Source organism: Cloeon dipterum, chromosome 1 (assembly GCF_949628265.1).
Source record: "Cloeon dipterum chromosome 1, ieCloDipt1.1, whole genome shotgun sequence".
NCBI lineage: Eukaryota > Metazoa > Arthropoda > Insecta > Ephemeroptera > Baetidae > Cloeon > Cloeon dipterum.
This window is the reverse complement of record NC_088786.1, coordinates 34,708,633-34,731,917: the sequence shown is the minus strand read 5'-3', so window position 1 is coordinate 34,731,917 and position 23,285 is coordinate 34,708,633. Positions and strand designations below refer to the sequence as shown.

The window sequence follows — 23,285 nt, the reverse complement described above, 5'->3', positions numbered from 1 at the left end:
ACACAGAAATGTGAAAAACGAAATGCGCACGCCCTCTTTTGTGCTGTGCGCCGTCAGCTGATCCTGCCAAGCAAGCCAAGCCAAGCTTTCCTTCCTGCCTCAACAGTAGCAGAGCACGCGACCTTTGGTTTCCTCTCATTTTTCCTCAGGTAAAAATTTATTCTATCTTTCTCGTGCATGAAAAATTAATAATAAGTAGCCTCTTATCTAGTACATATTTGGTGAAGGAATACAAAGCTTAGCCCTCATTATTTAACTTGGATTAGCGAAAGAAATGCACGCAGGGCCTTGTTATGTAATTATGCCTTGCCTAATTTTTCCTTATTTGCCTGGTGAGAGATAAAAACAACTATGTACATACGCAAAACCAGGGGCAGTGTTCCTTTGTATGATACACGTCTGGTGTTGTGCGTCGTTGATTTTAGTTTGTGTCTGCATTTTAGAGCAGCAAAAGCAGCCGTATCGAAGGGCTAAAAATGGGCTTCCTTTTCAGCAAACCCGAACCCGTAGACATGAGTGGACGTATTGCGAATATGGTGAGGGAAATGATCGCCAAGGATGATGTGGTCATCTTTTCAAAATCCTACTGCCCGTACTGTGACATGGCCAAAAAGGTAAATTAATTCATACAATACCTGGCGTTGGAATATACTTAAAAGAAAAATAATAATATGTAATTGTCTCTAGGTGTTCGACAATATGGTTGTCAGGTACACCGTTATTGAACTTGACAAGCGCAGTGATGGAGACCAGTACCAAGATGTCTTGAAGGAAATGACTGGAGAACGTTCAGTGAGTTTTCATTGTTTTATTTAACGCAGTGTTATACTTACAATTTCAATTTTAACAGGTGCCTAGAGTGTTTGTCAAGGGAAAATGCATTGGAGGAGGCACCGACACAAAAGCCCTCCACCAATCGGGACAGCTGCAAGCGATGCTGGACTAGACATTGTAGCATCGGACCTTATGATTAATTTCACTGTTTAAGAGCCATATTTATTTTTGGAGGAGAGCCTGAACTGCGATTTAATTCTTACTTCTTCATTTATTGGGTCTGCTTAATAAACGTTCCTAATTTTTCACCGTTTTCGAAAATGATTTCATTTAGAGGCAAACAAGACTATTAGGGTTGCGTTAATAAAATAATTTATTTTAAATCATATTTTCTTATTTCACAGTAGACTTGATACAAGAATAATTATTGTTCTGGAAATATTACATTTACATATCACACACTAAGCAATCGGTTTCACGTTTCAAAGACATTTTTGTGAGCAATCAGTGTTTCACTTTGGTACTGGAGCCGGGCTTAGCACCACCCTCGACATCCAGTTGACAGAAAATGCCAATGCTTAATCATTCCTCTTAACCTTAGACTTGCAACGAGCACTTAACAATTATAATCTATGTGGTACACATTGATCAGCAGACTCGATTAAGACTTCTGCGAGGGCAGAGCGTTAGAGAAGATTTCGGGCACCTTCAGCCACGGGCAGGGCTTCCTGAGAATTTCATTTCCGTTCACTGTGATTGGCTCCCAGCTGTGGTATGACACGAGGTCGCCTGTAAAACTTCAATTGAAACAACTGGCATTTAAAATTTTGTCGAGCGAGTTACCCAGAGTTTTGTGCTCCAGTTGGTTGGCGCCTGGAAATTGGTAGTGGCCGTTGGAAGCGTCAACCAGGTAGTGTTTGCACCGGTCCTCCTCCTTCAAGCTGATGGCGTAGCCCCAGATTTTCTCCGACACCCGGACGATGAAAGAGCCGATCGGTTCGTGTTTCAGAAGCGCCTCGGCGTCTTGGCGAGTAATCAGTCCTGCGAGAACTTGGTCAGTTGATTCTCTAAAAGGCTCGGTTACGAACTTACCGTGGAACCAAGCGGCCAGCTTGCTTGTGCTTGGGTCGAGTCCAGCCTTGCGCTGCAGCTCTGATTTGTGGAACCACTCGTAGATGGCTTCCTTGTTGGGCGGCCTGAGATCAATGCTGTTCTCCGCGGTGCTCGGAGTTGAGTAGTTATTCCTTTGAAATTAAAATTATTAAAATTTCCCTCGTAATGGCGAGCGGTTCTTACGTGTTGGCGTCCAAAATTGGTTTCGGCGCGGTGATTGCCGGGGGCAGCTTCCTCTCTGGGGAGGGTGGAGGAGTCGAGTCCATCAGCATCGACGTCCTCTTGTGCTCTTCTCTAGCTCTGCGAGCGATTTCTCGGATTTGATGCTCGGCCTCTTTGGCTTTCCTCTCTACAGAATTTAAAATTTTTAATTTTTTATTTAATCTCAAAAGAGCAAAGGCATACCCTGCTCTCTCCACAGCTCCTCCTGCTTTTCGTTCACTTGCTCGGCCTCCTGCTTTAACTCCTGTTTTTGCTTCTGCAGCGTTTGGAAAATCTGAGTTGATCTCTCCTCCATCAGCCTGTTCTCCCACTGAGCAACTCGCTGAGCCACCCCTTGCTGCAAAAATAAAAAGTTTAATTTTATAGTCTTAATATCTCAAAGTGGTTTTCTTACCTTATTGTTGACTTTCAGCTCCTGAAGAATCTCCCGGCCCTTCTCAGGCTGGAAGTGGGTGATGATGTGCTTGGTGTGGCTCATGTTGTTGTTGGGCGACTTTTTGAAATTCAGCGACTCCTTGATCTCCTCGGCCGAGTTGTAAATGTCCAGCGCATCCGTCTTTGGCCTGCTGACGATTTTGCTTTCTGTTTTCCACGACTGCTCGTCAATCAGCAGTTCAGTCTCTAAGGTTTTCCTGCAACACCGAATCGAAATTTATTCTGTTTCATGCTCTATAGAATGAATTTAAATAAATACCTCAGCTCTTCCGCCTCTTTCTTGGCCTGCAGAATGGCTTTTTCACGCGCCTCCTCCTCGAGGATTTGCTCAATGCTCTTATCATTCTCGTGCTCACCCATCACCCACACCCAAGGCTCGCCATCATTGCCAGTTTTAAATTGGACCTTCTTCTTTTCTTCTGTAGAGTCGTAAAAAGAAATTAAGGGTAATTAGTACAAGGTGATTGTCAATTATCAGATGTACACTGGATTAACTCATAACTTTGTTCGATGTACATAAAAATGACACTTAGATTTTTAGTGATTAAAGGCAATTAAACAATTTTAATTCCTCCTACATGCTTGGTAGTATTTTTTTTAATTACTCTTATTGTTTTTGAACTTACTTTTTAGATTTTTCACCGGCTTCTGTAGCGAGTTTCCATCCTTTTCGAGCTTGTTCTGCTCCTCATCCCACACCTTCCATCGGCGCACCTGTTCCTCGCGCATTCTGCAGAAGAGTTGCTGCTTTTGGTCATCGTCCAGCCTCGCCAGCAGCTCCGGGTCCACCCACAAGTCCTTCAAAATTTGCTGCAACATCGTCGCAGTACGATCTGAAATCAAAGACAAAAACGTGTTACAAATTAAAGCGAAAAGAGAATAAGCTATTCACAAAAGGCGCAACGGGGGTCGAATATAATTCACTTGGAAATCACGGAAGTGCATGCACGTAACTGGATGTTGTGTTCTTTTGTCGCGGAGCAGGTTTCGATCGCGAGGATCAGTTTCCCAGAACGAATTTCTCTCTCATTTCGAACTACTGTGCATATAATTGAATCGGCCAGCCTATTTGAGAAAGCGTCGTTCCGATTGTTTTCATGCGTGCTAAAGTGGTCACGTCGAAAAGCGCTAAAGTGATTAGCTGAGATATGCTGCGGTTTAATAAACAAGGAAAATGTATATATGGATGGATTATCACCGTTCAAGAGTACGATGCAGACGAGCGAAGACATGCAGTCCAAGTTTGATACTGATAAAAGCGACGGTTTTTATTTGACATCATCTCTCCATTCAACTTTTGAGATAAAGATTGAGAGGTGATTCATTCTCGGGATTTGTTTTTAAGTCGGCGGCGACCATGGGACCAGGCGACCAGGGTCGATTTTTATAACATCCGCCCCTTCTCTCTATTCGCATCGAAATTGCTTTATTTCTGTTTGTTTTGTGATTAGAGAAACGCGGACATGAGAGAATGTGTGCCAATCAATGCACTTGGAAACAACAAACTCGCTCGCAAGAGTAAAATAGCGATTATCGCGAGCGAGCGCAGCTAGCAGACTCGTTTCTCGGAAACGGACGCACACCATCCGCGGCAGGCAAAACCCGTGAAATGAAAGAAAGATGATAAATCAATTAACAAGATAGCTGGAAAAATGAGGTTAAGGTGGAGAGTCATTGTAATATGCACATAAAACGTATGCACACTAAATAAGCTTTGATTTCCGACGCAACAGATAATAAAATAGTCCAACGCGCGGCGAAATGGAGCCTACCGCAACGCAAACGTGTGAATAATAAGAGCCACTATCTCGGGTATTGCGTCTCCGCAGTCACCACAACTCCACCGACTGTGAGCACACTCAGGAACAAATGCATTACACGCCACAATTAACTCATTGCCGCGCGGGGAGAAGAAAATCTGGGCTGCGCCTGGCAGGAAATTAGGATCACGCATGCAAACGAACAGACTCCAGTTTCCTCCGCACACAGACTGTCGCTGTTTTAAATTCTTCCTCTACACTTAGAAAAGAGAGGATGCCGCCATGAATTGAGGTGAAAAAACTTAGGCTAGGAAATTCTTACAAAGTTAAATTCCTCTGCTAAAATAATGGTCTGGGTTTTCGAATAAATTCATTGTTGTTAGTTGCCGAATACTCCAGTGCATTAGCATACAAACCGAGGCGGGCTATCTCATTAAGCAACTATTTAATTATATTAAAAGCTTTTGTTTGATTGTAAGCCGTCTATGAGCACAACTTCCAATTTTAGCCTTGCATGACTTATTGTCAGTGTGTATATATTATGAAAATTCATCAGGCAGGTTGCTGCGAATCGTGCGGGTGGCTGTGGTTTCATAATGCATTCGCGTCAGTGCTGGTTTACTTTTACCCAGGCGCTGAACTAACAATAAAAAGAGCTGTATAGTGCATGCACAATCACAATACGTAAATTGAAACTCCGTCTGTTTATAAGGAAACGAATAGTGTTGCAAAATTCGATTCGTGCGAGAGCTGCATTCGACCTACTCCCCAAAGAAGCCACCGACAACGAGTGTAATATGCAAATTGAAAAAAGTAGTGCCTTTCTTCACTGCAAATAAAAAAAACAACTTCAAATTTCACCGAAAATCAGAACGTATACGAGAAGACGCATTCGTTTTACGATTTGCGGATGGTTATATACATAGAATCCAGTTTCAATTACTCGGTCACCATTCTGATTAAAGAGCAAGGCCATAAAATCGAATGGATCTGGGTCGTTTGCGCGCGGAGAGCAGCAGCAAAAATAAAACACACACACATGCAGCACAAGAGAATAAGTGCTTTCCATTTTACGTCGCTTGGCACCACCTCAACATTCATATAAGTGAATTTTCTTTCTTCGATACGCTCTTGATGTCAATGTGAATTATATTATTTCTTACGTGCAGCAGAGAAAGTGCAGCTCACGCCCTCACTCTTTATCGGTGGGCATTTCCAGAAAAAATTAATGCGCCTCGTTAGAAAGCTGCACTTCGGACACAAACGGGCCAATTTTCGCAACGTGCCATCTGCCCGAGCGATCGAGTTGCATTTTTTATTTCACTTCTACAGACAAGCAAAGTCGTGACTCGGATGTTGTGCCGTATTTCAACTCTCTGCCCTTTAAAACCGATACCAACGAACACAGTCCACAGAAATGTGCAAGAGTGCAAATATGCTCGAGTGAAAGGATTTGCCGAGCGGCGTGTAATTTGCGGCTGCTACTTTGCAATGGGGTGCACGAATAACCCAAAGGTGAACTGCGTGAGGTTATGTGTGCAAATACAATTGATGGAAAACGTATTTTCCCCCAAAATGTATTCAAATCAAAGCCGTTGATTTTTTTTGGGAAATTAATAAAAAATCAGAAACACTTCCAAGGCAATGTTTAATAATATTTTCGCAAATAGGCCAACGCAAATCATTATTATTTTAAGTGTTGCACGGCTTGACAATGTTTTTGGGTCTGATTTTGTCGAGGTTTATCCACAATGATATTTTATTCAGGCAAAATATAATTTTAGAGAGATAAATTCATGCCCACCTCTCTTCACCCTTCAACAAACTCAAGTAGCATATCTATGAAATTTACACAGCAACCTTTTTTAAATTATTAGGACCAAATTTTCGAAATTTCTCAAAAAGAATGATTTTTTTCTGAATTCTGCCAAGTTAATTATGATCTACTTTGAGGCTTTTACGGGAACGAGTGGAACGGGATTGTGCAACGAGTTCAAGTTTTGCGATGTAAAGTAGCAGAGCAAGATGAATTATTTATCAAAGACAACACACACACACGCCACTGGCCGCGAGTCCTACTTGCGAGGGCCACGGTCAAGTTAACGCAGCGCCAGAAGCCGAGTTGCGGTCTTTTAATTGCAAATTTATTGCACCACCTTTGTTATCTCCGGGTTTAATTAACAGCACTACAGCCGTGCGAACTTTTGGAATTCTTATTGTTAAAATTTTCCACCTCAACGCTTCTTCGCCTTCCTAATGAAGTAATTAGCGTGGTGCAAATTTCAGGCGAGAAATTCAATAATTACAGGATTTTTTTTTCAGGTAAAAGTCGGAGGCAATAACGGGCTTGAAAATTGAAAACAGGTTGTATTTTAAGTGAAACTTTCAACTCGGAAAATAGTTTTTTAAATGTTTGCGCTGACACGTTGGTCTTTCGCGAAACGAAAGTAATGACCTGAAACTGGCGCCGTAAGTCCTGACCTTTGCCAGTTTTTAGCAAAGCAGCGGAGAGCGAAAAAAATGCTGAGTGCATTTATCAAAGCTTGCTTTCACTTGATGCTCTCATCGTGTGCCACAAACGCCGCCTTTGGAATGCAAATTTAAACGCGCTATTATCTCATTCCATGCAAATTTTGTTTACGCGATATGGGGCAAAACGACAGTAAAATTTGCAAATTAAAACGTTTCTCTCGCAGGATCTAAAAACCTCTTCTTTTGCACAAGAGCACTAACGAGACGGTAATTATACTCCAGTCAACAATTGGATCTGTCAGGCTTATGGTAATTATAATTATACGAATGCGCACGTCAAGGTGATTTGCGGTTGTTTGCTGGCTAAACCTGAGGAAAACAATTCAATTTAGCTTTTATTCTAATGAGCAAGGACAGCGCGTGTGCGGTGTCGGCAGAAAAAGCCGAAGCAGGGGGGCGATGAGGAGAGCATGCGATGCACTCGAAATAAAATAAACACGGGCTATTACGCACTTCCGCTCGCTCGAGCCCGAGAGCAGAGACATTGTTTGCCAAGTGCAGCGAGCGCCACGTGCGTTTTCCATTCAATTATTGCGATTTCCTCCTTGCTGCCGATCAATATGCATTTTACGTGCCACTGCGTTTCAATGAGATTTTTCAATTACGTGACGGGATTTTTCTGATTTTTTCTCTGACTCCTTCCGGTATAGAATAGATCGATTTTTTTAATACCGCGCGTGTTCAAAGAATTAGTAAATTTCACCGGAAGTATCTCTGTACAAAGATCATAAACTTGCAGAGTAGTGATGATGAATATAACGATCCGCCGGTTTTTTTTATCCGGGTTGATCCTTTTTTGAGATGCTGATGAAACTCGAGCAGCGAGCACATGGCTCGCGAGCAATAAATAATCATTCGGAGGCGACTTCCGCACGCACCTAGCACGAAACGGACTAACGGAGCCGCGTTTTTACGAGATATGTTCGCTGCGTTTGCGGGTCAGCTTTGCTGAAACAACGTGTGTGTGCACGCTCGAACGGATATGTGGATGACTTTGCACTAAAAATAGATCATCTCCAATAAATCATACAGTTTGGAAATTCAACCGCACTCGAGCTAAACTCGAATTTGCGTCTCCCTGTTCGCTGTCAACAGCAGACTTTTGAAAAAAAAATAACACGTTTTGTTGAAACAAAATAAGTTTTGACAGCAGCTGCGGAGAGTGATGCATTAGTGGTGCCATTAAATATTGACAATCGACGTTGTTTCTCGTTGCTTGGACGACGGCGCCTCCAGTCTGGCGATCGTGCATTCAAAATCCGCGATAAAAAGGCTCCGCTCACTTAGCACGAGCTTGGCTTAATGCGCCTTAATTGATTTCCAGCCTGCTCGGCAGCGAACAATGCCACTTTCGGCCTGTGTTTGCTAATCAGATTAGCTCGGCCGCAGGTGATGGCAACGCGCATTATGTTTTTGCCACCGTCGCCCATCACGGTGCTGCTCGAAAAAAAATCATGATTTTTGTATACCACATATCTGACTATTTTGTAAACGAAGCGCCAAATTCTTCTATTGATATGCAAATGATCCCCTTTATGCTTATGACGATTTGTTCAGCATGATGTTTATCAAGTAAAAAGCGCCATAATTTCGATTTGAAAATCCGTCGGGAAGCTTTCAAGTGGCTCAAATTGTCATAATTCGGCCCGCTATTTAATAATCTGATCTCGCCTGACTGCCACTCCTTCAAATTTCTGCACAAATGACATCCATTATTCGTTAATATTCGCGACTCGGACGCACACATCGTCGTTGGCAGCGCCGCATAAACGGTCAACCTTGACTGCGCGTAAGAGCAAAAAACTCGTTTTCTGTATTTGCCATGGGAATTAACGTTTTCAGCTTTTGTGTTCGGGGCGACGGCGGCGGCGCATGCAGGCATTCGCGCCGACTTTGGGTGAGAAAAATGAATAGTGCTCTCAGGAAGAGGAATGCGGGCGTTCGCATCGCGCGCGCGAGCACACCAGACAAGTTCATAACAATTTTCGCACCGAATGCGAAAGGCTGATGAGAGAAATAATCAGAGTCAAGTTCCTCGGCTTTGTAATTAATGCGCCACGAATACCTGGATCAATTATGCACGCTTCAGTAACTGGCATGCAGCCCAAGGGCATGAAAATAATTAGCTCGCCTCGTAAATTAAAAAATTAATTTTTACTTTTAGCGCGGTGTCGAATTCATATTCAAATCTCAAAAATGAAAGAATTTGCAAATGTACAGAATTATCTGGAAAACAAAAAACATCGAAATCAAGAATTTAATTAGTTAAGTAATAATTAACAATGAGTGGCTTTTTTTCTACGAAGTTTCACTCTGTTTAGCACACTGACTGGTGCAAATTAAAATTCCGCAGAGAATGTTCAAACACTGATTGACGCGTCAATTGCAAACAAGGATCCTGTGTGGGTCCAAAAGTGGAAATCCTGAATTTAGAAATGCGGATTTGAACGCAAAGTGTTAACGCGCGTTTGGTGGATATTGGAGGAAGCACACGAAGGAAAAACGTGCCGGATAAGCGTAATGCGCACCCACAAGCTGTGAAACGAAAGTGCACTCTCGCTGTGTGGCGACAAAATCGCGACGACGATTGTGTAACAGCATATTGCACCGTCGTCGCCACAGTCAGCGAGCAGAAGAGAAGCTGGGGTAATTCAAAAGAGTCGAGCATTTCATTGTTTCGCGTTCTCCGCTTGTGAGTCACATCGCGTCGCATTTGGATTCAAGGCACATCCAAACAAAGACATGGGCATAAGCAATAAACCCTTTCTCGTGTCGCCGCGCAGCCGCGCTTCCCAGCCGCATGGCGCCAACGCACCGCAGCTTTTTTCCTTAAAACACCACTCATTGTCCTGTTCTTCTTCTCCCTGTAATTACATGCAAGCCAACGGTTCTCGGACAATGGCATTCCGTGTTTCTGCTGCCTCCCAATGATTCTCAGATTAGGCTGATCGAGCCGCCGTTGCACTCGCTAAAGATCGATTCGAATGAAAAGAAGCCGCGCACTCGCCTTTCCCAGAAGATGAATTCGGCATTCTTTTTGTTTGTTTTAAATAATGGCTACATTGTTCGATTGAGACTGCGCGCTGTGATTTATTCCTGAGGTAAAAAGGCATTTAAATCATGCGCTGCCAAAGTAAAAAAATCTACTTCAACAATCTCACTCAATTTTTTTATTGTTCGTTGTGAGTTGGCTACGAAAATTTCCTTTTAAAGTGGAATGATACTGGGCAACAATTGAAAATTATTTAAATTGTCGGATGCCATTACCAATTGATCGATTAACAATTTGTTCAACAATTTGCAACAATAAAAAGAACCTTCCTACAATAAAAATTCAAATTTTGCCAATTTTCTCCCAAATTTTGAGTGCTTGAACATATTTTCTTGGCATATTCTGATTCCTCTCGTCGAGATCTGTCCAACGGTGTATGCCACTTATTGGGAAAACTCTAGGTTTTGAAATTAAATCGGATTTCGAGTAAGGAGACAGCCATTACCATTTGAAAAGCACGGTAACTTTCTAGCCAATTTTCTCGAAAAATTACAGTGCTTCTTAGGTCAATTTTTACTTTAACTGAATCCTAAGGGACGAGTTTATGCATTGGCAACAAGCATTTTCCAGGCTTTTCCAGTATCTTTAATAAACATCATCGAAAAATTGTATCCGTGGAGAACAATTGCGATAAATGAGTAAGATATGAATGCATAATGGAAAAAAATATTTCTTTCACAATCCTTGTCTTCATTAGCGTATAAATGAATGCGTCTGTCAGCCAGCAACGTGTCATTACAAAGTGACTCACAATCCTATTTGCATTTTAATTCAAAGCCGCTAGGGAAATGTAATAAACAAGTAAGGTTGGAACACATCACACTAATGAAATGCCATTTGGAAAGTGTCACTGCGATCGGCGCCGAATCCCTATCACTAAATCGTGCGTGACCAATTTCAATTTGTGCGAGCCGCGAAAGAAATTACCTCCTGACTAAATACGGGCCGGGTGATAAATTCGCTGAGCTGACTGAAACGACAAGCTCGCGATAAAAAGTGCTCAGTGCGTCGGTGCCGCCTTAATCCGACACATTTGCCCATTATTGGCGAGGCGCGAGGGAGTGCGAAAAGTCGACGACGTCCAGCTGCCCACGGGGATTTGTTGAGAAACAGTAAATGCCGCGCGCAGTGAATTAAAACGGTTGTCAGAGACGATGAAAAACGCCATAGTGCACATCAGATTTCTGCCACTCATTCCGCGCGCATCGTGCGGTTATTCAGCACTTTTGGGTCACTTTGCAATCATCAATTTTACCGTATATTTCCATTAGTAGAAAATTCCACGTGAGGAAAATTTAGCGAGCATCCGTTTGTGTACAGTTATAATTAACAATATTGATTTTTTTGCTGACGCGGAGAAAGTACAAAAAATAGCGCCTTTGAATTCTACACCGACGGCTGGCTCTCCGTGTCTCGGTGCGCGCTAAAAGTGTTTTTGTGTTGCACTGCGAGGAAGAAATCGAAGACGCGCGGCACCTAGCTTGTATTAAAAATCAAACAACGCTGCTTTGGCCTTGCTAAAAGAATACGCGGCTAATTTAAATGCTGGGCGTCGGGCGTAACAAAAGATTATGACCGATCGACGGACGGAAAATGAGGTTAACGACACGACGCGGATTTTGTTGGCATAGGGATTTATCTTCAGCCGCCGCGTGCGATGCAATTTAATTACACCTAATTTAACATAATGTATTTTGTAATCTGATATAGCAACGTACATTTTTCAGCCACACACACACCGGGTGTTCGTTCAGAAGGCAATTTTAGGCCGTGGGACTGCGACGTGAAATAATGCCGGTAAACAGAAAAAAAGGAGCGGATGATCTGAAAGCAGTAACTCTTTCGACGACGAAAGCAAACACGAAGGAAGCAGTGCTCTGGTCATAATCTTATCTCGGTAACCGACAAAATGATTAAACTGTAAACAGACAAATAAATTTAAAAGCTGTTTACCGAGGGAAGTAAGAAGTGTCCTTTAACGATAAAATCCCTGTGCGCCCGAGCGAGCATTCGAGGAATCGCACCCATGGAGCAGCGTCCCAATCGATTTCTGAACCGTCTCACGCGCGTCCAATGATAAAAACTGCAAACAATGGCCAAGACGAGACGTGAGCAAAATGCCGGTGGACGCGCGCGTTCGTGATATTTGCGTTCGTTCGTTCGCGGCTCTAATTGCATCCTAATTGAAAGCACCAGCCGAGTGGCGACGATTCATATTCTGCTTTCTGCTCGCCGGCCGAGCCGAGCGGGATTTCTCCGCGAGCGAGCGAGCAATTTTCTATGACGATGGGAGCTAACTGCTGCCATTGAATGCTCACGAGGCGCGGAGCACAATTCAGTTTTATATCGATGCTGCAGCACTTAATGCATGATGTAAAAGTGATAGTCACACTAATCGCTTGATAAAAAGCAGACGCCGCTTTCTAATAGACTATTTACAGCCGCGCAAACTGTGTTCTCCATCAGCTAATTAGCCAGGCGCTCAATTTCAGGCGCATTATTTGTTTTTCTCCTTTGGTTTGCGGTTCTCTTGTACGAAGCCTTGAGGTTTCCTCCCTTTTGTTTGTGCTGATTAGCTTTTATGGACCCGATTTCGACACAGAAAACGCGTCCTAGCAGATAATGAGCGGCGCCTGAAAGATGTTTTAATTGGAAATAATAATGCTTTCACAAGGATTTTTTCGTTGCCTTTGGTGATTTTCACTTTTGTCGTATCATAATTAGAGCTAAAATATTAATAATTACCGTTCTTTAATTTTAGTGAAACCCTCTTTCTTGGAATGCTTAATTTTTATTATGATTTTATTCAACTATAAAAATGTGTTTGGTAGAATAAGGTAAAATTAAGTGTTCAAAATCTTGAAATGCAGGAGGATTGCTTTGCCACAGCTGAGACAATGGATGGAATTGATTTATTTATCACGGCTTTCAAATGAAGTCGACACTCGCGTTCAAGTGATGAGTCAATTTATTTTCAGAAATTAAATATTGGTAACCGCGCCTCATAAAAATTTGCATATTGGCAAAAACATGTTTTGCAATTAATTTAAATAATTAAATTAATTCCCTCCCTCCTCCGCAAACGTACTTTAGACTCATCTGCATTTCCCAAAACAAAAATTGAAGCATTCCTCTGCACTTGCTGTCCTCCCCCATGTTTAGTCACCAGAGCGCGCCTGTGAGTAATTTGAATTCCCGAACATGCTGTGCCAAAATCAACCCCTCTGCGTGCTCATCGGCCCCTATATATGGCTCGGCAGTCAGGGAGAAAGATCATTTATTTAACATAATCCCGTTTACTCACCCCCTGTCTGCAATCACATTTATTATTAGAACCCTGCGCCCTCGCATAGCGAAAACAAACCAGCCCGTCTGACTCTGCTCTTTACGACTGGGACGTTCAACGAGAAGCTGTTTGGGGCGCCAGGGGGTGAGATGAGAAATCTACACAGAAGCCGCGATCATTTGCATATTATGAAATAACTCGATTTCCCAAGTCTTTGTCGCAAATCGCCAACTCATTCAAATTAATGCCAGAGAATTTTTGGTTAGAAAGGCTCAAATTTTCTCCCACAAGTCACCATGGGGCAAGTTTAGCGCAGTACAATGAGTCATCCGCGTTGTTCCGGCTCACTCAGTGCGAAAGCAGTGCATTTCCATAATCAACAACAACAACTTATTCATCTTCCCACAAATCAATTTTCGCAAGATGAGTCAGGTGGAGGCCGTGCATGGGCATCGCGTCCAAATTCGGGCCTGCAGGTAGGTGCTAATGAAAAGGAATCGACGCGATCGCTCGCTCGCTCGCTTCTCATCTGCCAGCAGCAGGCGCGTCATTACTCGCTCGGCTCGGAACGTGCATAACGGCACTCCCGGTGTACACCGCGCGCATGCATCTGCACTCGTCGTCATTTTTTAATGATATCACACGGTACGCCGAGCCCAATTACTATATTGCATCGGCCTACAATTTACAGAATGGCCAAACGGGTTGACTGCTGCCGTGCTGCCAGCTCAGCGCGCACAATCAAGCCATTGTGCGTTTATAAAGTGTTATTTTAGTTATTTGGGCGACACATTGAAAGAAAACTAGTTGATATTAAGGTCACGAATCGCATTAAATTGTGGAGAATCGATTCACTGGAGGCCGAATGTGTCATTTCGTCTATTGTTTCCTTCGTGAGGCATTTCGGATCTCCTTGAATTCGGCATGCCCAATTACTTGAATGGTCAATTGTTTCAATTACACCATTTACATGCACTGCAATCACCGAAATCATGCCTAAAACAATAGCCAAATGAAAAGTAGCACTACTTCTTACTCTTAAAATCTTGCACAATTTTCATTCCAAGCTAAGTGATAAAAAAATTAGTTCAAATATGATGGAGCGCAAAAGCCTGCACCAAGCCATTTAAAGGCAATAAATTTCGTGCCCAGCGTGAGTTGTAATTAAAAAGAAACATGCACCGCAATTGAATCTCGATCCGAATGGGAACGCCGGCCGCCCCGAGCGAGCGCTCGTACGTCTTTTTCAATTCGACTCTCATAAATCTGCTCACTCGCGGCAGCGGCGTCGAAAATTCTGTCCGAAAATTAACATGTTGGTGGACGTGTCTGCGTTTCCAAGTCTCTCTCTCTCTCTCGCGTGTGGTCTCTATTTATTTATTTATTGTAACAGGAAATGGGATTGCATGGAGCACAGAAAGGAGATTGGATCACTCAGCGCAGAAGGGCGGAGGCTGCTTTTTGTGCCCGATGCTGCAAACAAGCCCTGTTCGTCTTTGAATAATCATTGATTGAGAGGGAGTGTGCAGATCGAGTTGACGCCTTGCAAATTGAGGGGCTCGTCGCTTTTTGCCTCACGGATCACGGTCTAAAAACTAACGAGCCTCGCAAACTCCCAGCATTATTGCGAGAGACACGTCTCACCCGACACTTTTCCTCCTAGTCTAGCCGGCACCGTTGAATCAGCAAAACTACACGCATCTGAGTCGCTGAGTTAAAAATGATTCTTTCCTGCGCGCACAGATGATTCCAGTCCAGAGGGCTCCGCGTTAGACAAACAAGTCGTTGTCGATGCCTTATGCAACCCACTATCTGCGTTGAAAGGGTTATTTGTTTTTCTAAACGTTGTGTTGATATTAAAACAATCATGTCTTTCAAATTTTCATTGGTTATTATTATGGTGTTACGAGATAGAATGTTCTATTGAGAAATTTCAAAACTTTATATTTATAGAATTTGATAATTTGTATAGTAAAACAGTTAATAATTCCAACTGGCACACTAAAATGTAGAACGAATAATTTGTTATTGCAGTTGAAATAAATTTGCATCCCCACTAAAACAATGACTGACTCAATTCTGGATTGCAAATTGCCAGCCATGCTTACGAAGACAACGACAAATTATGACATAATTGCACCGCGTTCGACAACAAAAACAACTCCTAAAAAGCACAAGATTGCGTCGCGGATGCGCGGCAAATTGACGCGCGATTGGTGTCACAATTTCGCACAGGGTTTTTTTTTGCACTGCAATGATGCTCCTAGCACGTCAAGAGAGAATAATCCTTTATTTTTTTGCACATGCCGGTGTGAAAGTGCTGTCGCCGTGCGCAGCGCAAGGAAACTTACATAAATAGTATAATGCAATATTGTTCTCCTTCGGCGGCAGCACGTTCACCTTAAAAACGCCTTAATAGGCGTTCATCAGACGCTCGCCTGCTGAGCGTCTCGTCTGTTAGTTTGTGCAGCCGAATCGAAATACAAAAAATTGACACGCACGCAACTCTAATTATTCGGTGTTGCACTCTGCTCCACATACATTTACGCTGCTCGCGTAACCCACCGATTCCTTCTCACGATGGTCACGGAAAATTGGAATTAACTCTGCTTGTGCGGCGAATCGGTGCTGAGAAAGTGCCATTGATTGGTTTTGCATCACAAAAGCGTGCAACTCTTGCAGAAACTGAAAGTGAAAAGGGGGCTCGGGTTGATCCGGCCAATATCGAGAAACAATAGACGCGCGCGGCTAGTCATACCGACCGTTTAGTCGCCTCTGTTTCGTAATAATCACCCGCGGCAGGTAACCGACGCCTGTACTTATTGGAAAAGTGAACAAGCGACCTCCAGCGGCGTCATCCTTGAGACCATATTGCCCGAGACACCATGTTTTGCATTATTTATTATTTTTTCTCGCTCTCTTCTCACTCACGCGGCACTTGACAACTTTGACTTCTTATTCTTTCTGTTTGGCGCCGAGTTTCGTGTTGACATTCGCTGCCATGGGTGTGTGTGCTCGAGTGCGGACTCGAGTGCAGCATCCAGTCGCCATGGCAACCTGCACGCATAAAAGATCCCCTAGCTCTCGATGCTTGCTTGCTTGCACGGAGCACTTTTTAATAATGGTTTCGCTGTGTGCACAATGAGTCTGGGTTTGAGCACGGGAGGGCTGCAGGCACCGTTTGATTACGCATAGCAAACCCCCGAGGGTGAGGTACACGCGGAACGAGGAAGGCAAGGGGTTGCACTTTCGCTAAAATGGATTCTGACGACTGAGACAAGCAACAAATATTGCGTTCATTTTAATTCAATTCCTTGAAAGCTTTAAAAGAATTTGCTGCCGACTATTCTATCCGTTTTGAACAAAAACGAATTAAAATCCCCAAATTCCAATTCCAAATGCTTAGTAAGTTTCCTATGGATTTTTATCAGCGGGGACAAGATTCGTGCGACGCGCAGATATGGCGTCCGGTGGAGTGTGACGCGAAAATACGGTCACGTGAAAATGCGCAAAAAGAACCAAGTTTTGACATAATTTGCGTTACTTGTACTAATTGTGTCTTTTGGATCTTGGAAACAAACTCTTGACACTCGTACGGGTATCCAAAGAGAGCTTTTCGCCACCCACATTTAGACGCCGTCTTGGAACTGCGCAGTGGGAACCAATTTTATCGCACATCTGGCCCCCGCTGAATTTTATGGTAGATATAAGTCCTTTTTCTTTGCAGCCAAATAAAAAGATAAATTAATTGCTTTGATTTAAAAATGATCAAATCAACTCATTAATAAATAAAGCAAACACTATTTTCCGTTAAATATCCTGTACCCAATTAATTACAAAGTTACATAATAAATCTACCGTACCATGAACAAATATCGCGTGCAAATTTTATTTATGGTTACGACGCTAAATGAGGTTTGAAGTAAAATATGACACAATTTGTTTGAATCTCTCGGTTGGCCGCCATGGCGCGGATGTTTCATTTAAATTACACATTACTGTAAACCAGAGTGGATAAATAATCGAGTGCGTTTTCTTTAAAGCATGAAATTACTCGTGCGAGCAGAGCTGCTGCTGTTCCGTCTGAGCTAAATGAATGAGCGGCAGATCCCGTTCGGGCAGCAACCAATTTTAGCGTCCAACGAGCCAATATTTTCTCGAAAATCTGTTCATTTCGTCCCAGGCGAGAAAATCGGAGTCGCAACATCTCGTTTTTCAATTAAAACGTCGGTAAACAACGAATAGTTACGCTCACTGCGTCCGTGTGGGCCAGCAAAGCGCAAATTTAGGGTTGCCAAATGTCCCTAAATTCCAATTTTTTCGGGATAGTTTAATTTAGGAGATGCGCTGGCAACCTTTCTGCTGTCCGGCATAAATTATGCCTTTTCTGTCGTACGCGACAGAAGCGAAAATCGCCGCCTCGCCGCTGGCAGGTGGAGGTCGCAGACGCAGTCAACCAGTGTCCCCCCTGTCTCTCTCTCAGGTAGCGACTCTCAGGGATAATCCACGTGGCGGACAAGCTGCCGAGCAAGTGCTTATGCAAGCAACATTATTTCAGTATGAAAAACTGACGCAATAATGGCCTTTCTTTCTTCTCGGCCGCGGCAAATGCGCGCCACCGTGATTAATCTGCCGATTTTTAACCAGAATTGTTTAAAAGTGCCGTCGCGAAAGAGCATGAGTGGCCGTTTCGCAGGAATGCACTCGCCGTGAACATGCAGCGACTAAAATACAAGTAAAAATGGATGCAAAGGGCGCAATGAGTTGTGATTTTCTCCGCTTGATTGTTGTTCAAGCCGAACGAAACACAAGAAGTGGCCTTAAAACTGAGTTTTTCAATGCCGAATTGTCTGCAGATCTTGAAGGAAGATCCGGATAGTTTCAAGGCCGCCGTGGTGGAATTGGAATTAAATATGGAAAAAAATAATACGAGAAATCAGGGTTGCATTTGCTTACCACCCGGTTTTTTTACCACTGGTTTTTTACGGCTTTTACAAATTTCTTGCGCAAGAAATAATGTAAGAAATTAATTTATTCCATTTTCCCCATGAAAATCTACAATTTGTGGTCAGAGTGGTCAGTATTTACTCTACTGTGTTTATTTTTCCTTTTAAATTGCTATTTGCTGCCCAATTTTTCCAAAAATTTATCTCTTACAATTTTTCAGCCGAAGGTCATGAGTCAGTAATTAGAAAATTATTGAAAACTGAGGTGCAAACATGGTCTGCAAGAAACTGGTAAAAATTAAAAAAAAAACGGTTTTTAACACTGCACTTTTTCTTTTTTTTAAATGCGGGTTTTTTGCAACCCTGCGAGAAATGGAATTAATTCCTACCGATCACGGGAGGAAATGACACTTTTTTAAAACAAAAATTAAAAATTTTGATGGCCACAGCTCTTTTGATATGTATACAGCGATAGTTAAAAAATATATATTGATTCTAGTCCATGAAGCATAATTATACATAATATTTTGTTGCCAGCTTTCCAAGAAAATAAAAATATTTCCTATTTAAATTTTTTATCACCAGAAAACAACTGGAAATAGTCCTCTAATAATATCGAAAAACCAGAGCCACTTTTAACTCTCGTCCCGAATTCTTATCTCCGGGACCGCTGACATTTTGAAGTTTGACGCGCAATATTCTAATGAAGCGACGATGACAGGGGGACAGGTACTACGTGCCCATAGTCCCGTGTGCCGTGCCCGTGCACTCACTTCCCAAAATCACAGTGAATATTGCGTATATCCACGCGACTCACTCGTTCGTCACGGCAGATAAAATAATGCCTATCCAACCCGCGGCACGTTTTTTTTTCACCGAAATGAGCGCCAACGAAACGAAGGCTTCTTTGTTTGAACAACAAAAAGGTGCGCGCGTGTGTGTGAAATCACTTCCCCTGTATGCTAACGCCAAAATAAGCACGAGATAAAGGCGCACAAATCATGTGCTTTTATTTGAATATCGCATTTTCACGTTCCTTTCGCCGCAGCAGCTGCCACCCACGGTGTGACATCAGCACCGCAAGAGCAGCTGCGCTGATTTGATTTTCGCGAAACGGAGCGACGACTCTTTCCGTCTACGACGCATTTTTGCTCGATGTCTAGCCGCAGACGAGAGTAAGCGGACAGACAAACATTTTATTTTAATACACGCGCCGCACAAGGAGGTAGAAAGACAGGCGCAAGACCAGCGCATTCCTCGGACTTGGAAGCATTCCTTGGAAGCTACCTAACCGTTTTCGACTTTTCCTCGTTTGCTGCGTGGAGCCTGAATTTGAATTGAATGGCGCACCATTTCTATATTATAGCAACTTGTTTTCCATTGATATTTTATCAGTAATAATAAAATTTTAAAATAGAATAATATGATATTTGTATATTCAGCTTAACCTGAAACTCAAACTAATGACGCAATTCAAACATTTAAGACTGAAAAAAGTATAGAATGTCAATCACCACTTTAAATTGATAATGATGATTTGCATTTCTTCGGCTGGTACAAAACAGTAAAAAACGAAAATAATAAAATAAGAAGATAACAAAGCTTGCATTTCGAATGGCGCCAAGAAGTGTCTCATGGCGACAACAATAACTAATTCGTCTATGGAGTACACTATATTATTATTTTAAAAATATTTTGCGATAATTGCAGGAAATGAATTGAACATCTGCGCCCGGCTTGCACTGCATGTGCGTGATGACAAAACTTAAAACTTGGCTTCCGCACTTGTGCCGCATTCTTGTCACACTGCACGGAGGAAAGTAATAACATAAATAAAATATAATGCCGACAATGCACGCAAACGCTTGATCACAATGGCACAAAGGAAACGATTTTTCGACGAATGGCACGACTTTCAAGTTCCTTTTCTCAGCCTAAGCAATCACCCCTCATTTTTAATTTCACGAAATTTGCCACAAAATTAAAACTGTTTAATACTAAAATTGATCTCAAATGACTGTGATTTTCTTCCTGTTTTATCTCTGTGTTGTTTTAGTGGCATGGGAATAAACATTAGAACGTTATCTATCAAGTTTCGGTATTTACAGTATTTTCAATAATTAATAAAAAACATCAGTTGGTTTATAACAACATTAAAAAAAACAACTTCGAGTGTCATCATTTGAAGTAAGAGTTAAAATCCTATTTGTGATATTTATTTTGAAAGTCCTTAAGATCAAATCCGTCAGACTCTTTTCATTTTTTAAGTGTCGTTCGTCCCCATATGAGTAAACAACTTGTTTGGTCACAAATTTTTTTTTGCATCAGTAATAATTCGCATTCCTTTCATTGCCACGGCCTTGCTGTCCACATCGAGTCTTTCCCGAAATGCGCGGAAGGAATCTCCATATAAGGGAAGATTCTGTTATTAAAGGAAGGCCGCCTGTGATTTCAACGAACTCGGGAGTTGGATGGGACGTTGCGACACCTTCTTTTAAAAAGCCGACAAGGGAAACCTATCGGGCCAAGTTTACGAAAAGAACAACAATATCAATTTAATAGATTTAACAATGGCTTCTCCCATAGTATGGTCGGAAAGACAAGAAATAGGAGGCTCAAAAATCTTTGTTTTTTACCAATGTATCATAAAATCAATTTTTTAATTAAACCACCCAGCAATTTTTTGATAGATTTCACCAGAATTTCATCCCACATATCGTTCGTGCCGCGGAAATTTGATCGAAACCTCTACGTCGCCGCTGGACACTTTGATTGACAGTCAAAATTTCCAATGGAAAATTTGACTGATCCCTATGGTAGCAAATTTTACAGGGGCAACAAAAAATTGATTTTCATGGACCTCATTGGTGGAAAGGAACAAATTAAACCAAAATATATCACCTTTAGGCATTTCCAACAATTAATAGTGTGTTTCTTCATTTTATAATAACCGCATGTTGTCTTTCGATTGCAGATTCTAGTCAGTTTCAAGTATTTACTTTGCAACTTTGCTCAGAATGGTCCTAAAACAAAAATTAAAAATCCAACTAACTCCTCTCAACAAGGCAAAAAACTTTTATGTTGACCTCAAAGTGGTAGGTCAAAGGTCAAGGTCATAAAAATTGATTTTTGAAATTTAAACTCAAATTTGAAAATGAACATATCGGAATTTTTTATTTTTACTATAGCCATTTTGTAGAGCATAAAAAATAAAGTAAAAAACATTTAAATTTGGAATGGAGTTTTTCCTTATTCTGTAATAAAAAATGAAAAACTTCGAAAATCCTTGTTTTTCGAGGTTGGTGAAAAACGACGATCGACTAAATCTCGGCTTCTAATCATCAAATTTTAATAAACCACATGCCGTTAGACTTGTCTCGACGTCCTCAAGTGTACTAGAGGGGTAAGAAACCCACCAACCCCCAAACCCCTTTTAACCCCCTCAATAACGTGAATTTATAATTTTTTCGTCCGTTTCAACCCATTGGCACGACGTTGACGAGTAAATTGTCTTCTTCAAACCAATACAGTTACTTAGTTCACTCAAAGATGAGTCTATCAGTACTTATTTTTTTGTAAATAGGACCCCCACAACCCAAGATTCGGGTGCACAAAGTTTTTTTATCGAGATAGATGCAGTAAAATAAATTAATTTCCCGTTATTGAGGGGGTTAAAAGGGAGTAGGGGGTTGGTGGCTCTCATACCCCTTTAATGTACTTGAGGATGTCAAGATGAGTCTAACGGTATTCGGTTTTTCAAAATCTGATGATTAGAAGCCGAGATTTAGTCGATCGTCGTTTTTCACCAACCTCGAAGAACAAGGATTTTCGAAGTTTTCATTTTTTATTACAGAATGAGGAAAAACTCCATTCATAATTTAAATGTTTTTCACTTTATTTTTTATGCTCTACAAAATGGCAATGAAAAAAATAAAAAAATTCCGATACGTTCATTTTCAAATTTGAGTTTAAAATTTAATTTTTTATGACCTTGACCTTTGACCTACCACTTAAGAGGTCAACATTAAAGTTGTTTGCCTTGTTGAGAGGAGTTAGTTAGTTGTTTTTTAATTTTTGTTTAAGGACCACCCTTAGCAAAGTTGCAAAGTACTCAAAATTCCCAGATTTTGAAATTTTAACGCCCGGAAAACCCGCAAATATTGGGGAATCGTAGTTTTCTCTACTGTTTTGTCGGTAAATTAGGGCAAAGTTGACTAAAAAAAACTTTCGTCAAAATCCATCGACCCATGGACAACAATTTGTTGCTTTCAGAGATTTTTGCTCAAAAACTTAATACCCTGAAAGTAATGTGATTTTAAAATTTATCTGCTGGCACATTTAAAAACCAAAATAGAACTTTACTGTATTCAAAACGGCTTAAAACTATGATTTTAGTAGCTTGCTGTTGGTTTCTCTTCATTCGCATGCGATGTTGCGACGCGATACGCAGTGCGCATGCTCCTTGCCATGGCGGAACAGCATCAAGCAGGAGTCGAGTCTTTAATTTTTGGTGTTTTTAAATATTTCACGGCACTATATGGAACTAACTGTGATGTCAGCTGATCGATAGGCGTGTCTTAAGTAAGTGGCTGAAATAAAAAAAGTTATGTCGGAAATAGGGATCAGTCAAATTTTCCATTGGAAATTTTGACTATCAATCAAAGTGTCCAGCGGCGACGTAGAGGTTTCGATCAAATTTCCGCGGCACGAACGATATATTTTACTTATAATATAGGTGAAAATTCAATTAAAAAATAAAAAACCATTAATTTATGAACATATTAATTTGGGACATAAGGAAAGGAGTGTTAACCACTGCAACACAAAAGAAAAAGAAAATTGCATACCTTTGAGTCGATCGGCGGACACAACAGCGGCGCGAAACACAATAATTATTTTCCTTGTGAGTCCATCCACCAAAGGACCTTGCTATTGCACGCGTAAGAGGCGCACAAGGTCGTTTTTCGAGACGATTTATGTACACCTGTTTGCTCCGACGTAAAATCCGGGTTGGAAAATCTTAGATACACTCACTCGTGCACCTCTTGAACAGGCTTCTACACTGTGCGCCGCTTTGGAATTTAAAATGACATTCCGCCCGAGCGGCGAAATACTCTCAAACGGCGTCGAAGACTGACTATCATATAGCAGAGACAACAACAAAG

General features: G+C 41.8%; 3 protein-coding genes across 5 annotated transcripts in view; 2 read left to right on the top strand and 1 right to left on the bottom strand.

The window, feature by feature from the left end:
• Positions 1–23,285, top strand: part of LOC135935197 (F-box/LRR-repeat protein 15-like) — a 60,622-nt gene that overhangs the window by 34,248 nt on the left and 3,089 nt on the right. The gene's annotated exons all lie outside the window — the stretch shown is intronic.
• On the top strand, positions 44–1,087 carry LOC135935227 (glutaredoxin-2, mitochondrial-like). Of its 2 annotated transcripts, none has more exons than XM_065477398.1 (4): positions 44–149; positions 494–614; positions 688–792; positions 851–1,087. In XM_065477398.1, the coding sequence occupies exons 2-4, from the start codon at positions 513–515 to the stop codon at positions 944–946; spliced, it is 303 nt and encodes a 100-aa protein (XP_065333470.1). In that variant the 5' UTR covers positions 44–149; positions 494–512; the 3' UTR covers positions 947–1,087. The 2 variants fall into 2 exon arrangements, with proteins under 2 accessions (XP_065333470.1, XP_065333463.1); XM_065477391.1 differs by having other exon boundaries at positions 51–149; positions 444–614.
• LOC135935163 (SH2 domain-containing protein 4A-like) lies at positions 1,124–23,264 on the bottom strand. Of its 2 annotated transcripts, none has more exons than XM_065477291.1 (9): positions 22,968–23,264; positions 3,171–3,377; positions 2,804–2,963; positions 2,504–2,741; positions 2,293–2,446; positions 2,071–2,236; positions 1,867–2,018; positions 1,618–1,815; positions 1,124–1,563 (listed from the first exon to the last, which is right to left on the bottom strand). In XM_065477291.1, the coding sequence occupies exons 2-9, from the start codon at positions 3,361–3,363 to the stop codon at positions 1,436–1,438; spliced, it is 1,389 nt and encodes a 462-aa protein (XP_065333363.1). In that variant the 5' UTR covers positions 3,364–3,377; positions 22,968–23,264; the 3' UTR covers positions 1,124–1,435. The 2 variants fall into 2 exon arrangements, with proteins under 2 accessions (XP_065333363.1, XP_065333356.1); XM_065477284.1 differs by lacking the exon at positions 22,968–23,264 and adding an exon at positions 3,743–3,791.

Coding starts and splice junctions, on each gene's coding strand:
- LOC135935227 (XM_065477391.1), top strand. CDS start 477: ATGGGCTTCCTTTTCAGCAAACCCGAACCCGTAGACATGAGTGGACGT. Junction 615..687: donor ACTGTGACATGGCCAAAAAG/GTAAATTAATTC, acceptor AATTGTCTCTAG/GTGTTCGACAATATGGTTGT. Junction 793..850: donor AAATGACTGGAGAACGTTCA/GTGAGTTTTCAT, acceptor CAATTTTAACAG/GTGCCTAGAGTGTTTGTCAA.
- LOC135935163 (XM_065477284.1), bottom strand. CDS start 3,776: ATGTCTTCGCTCGTCTGCATCGTACTCTTGAACG. Junction 2,447..2,503: donor AGCTGAAAGTCAACAATAAG/GTAAGAAAACCA, acceptor TTATTTTTGCAG/CAAGGGGTGGCTCAGCGAGT. Junction 2,019..2,070: donor CCAATTTTGGACGCCAACAC/GTAAGAACCGCT, acceptor TTAATTTCAAAG/GAATAACTACTCAACTCCGA.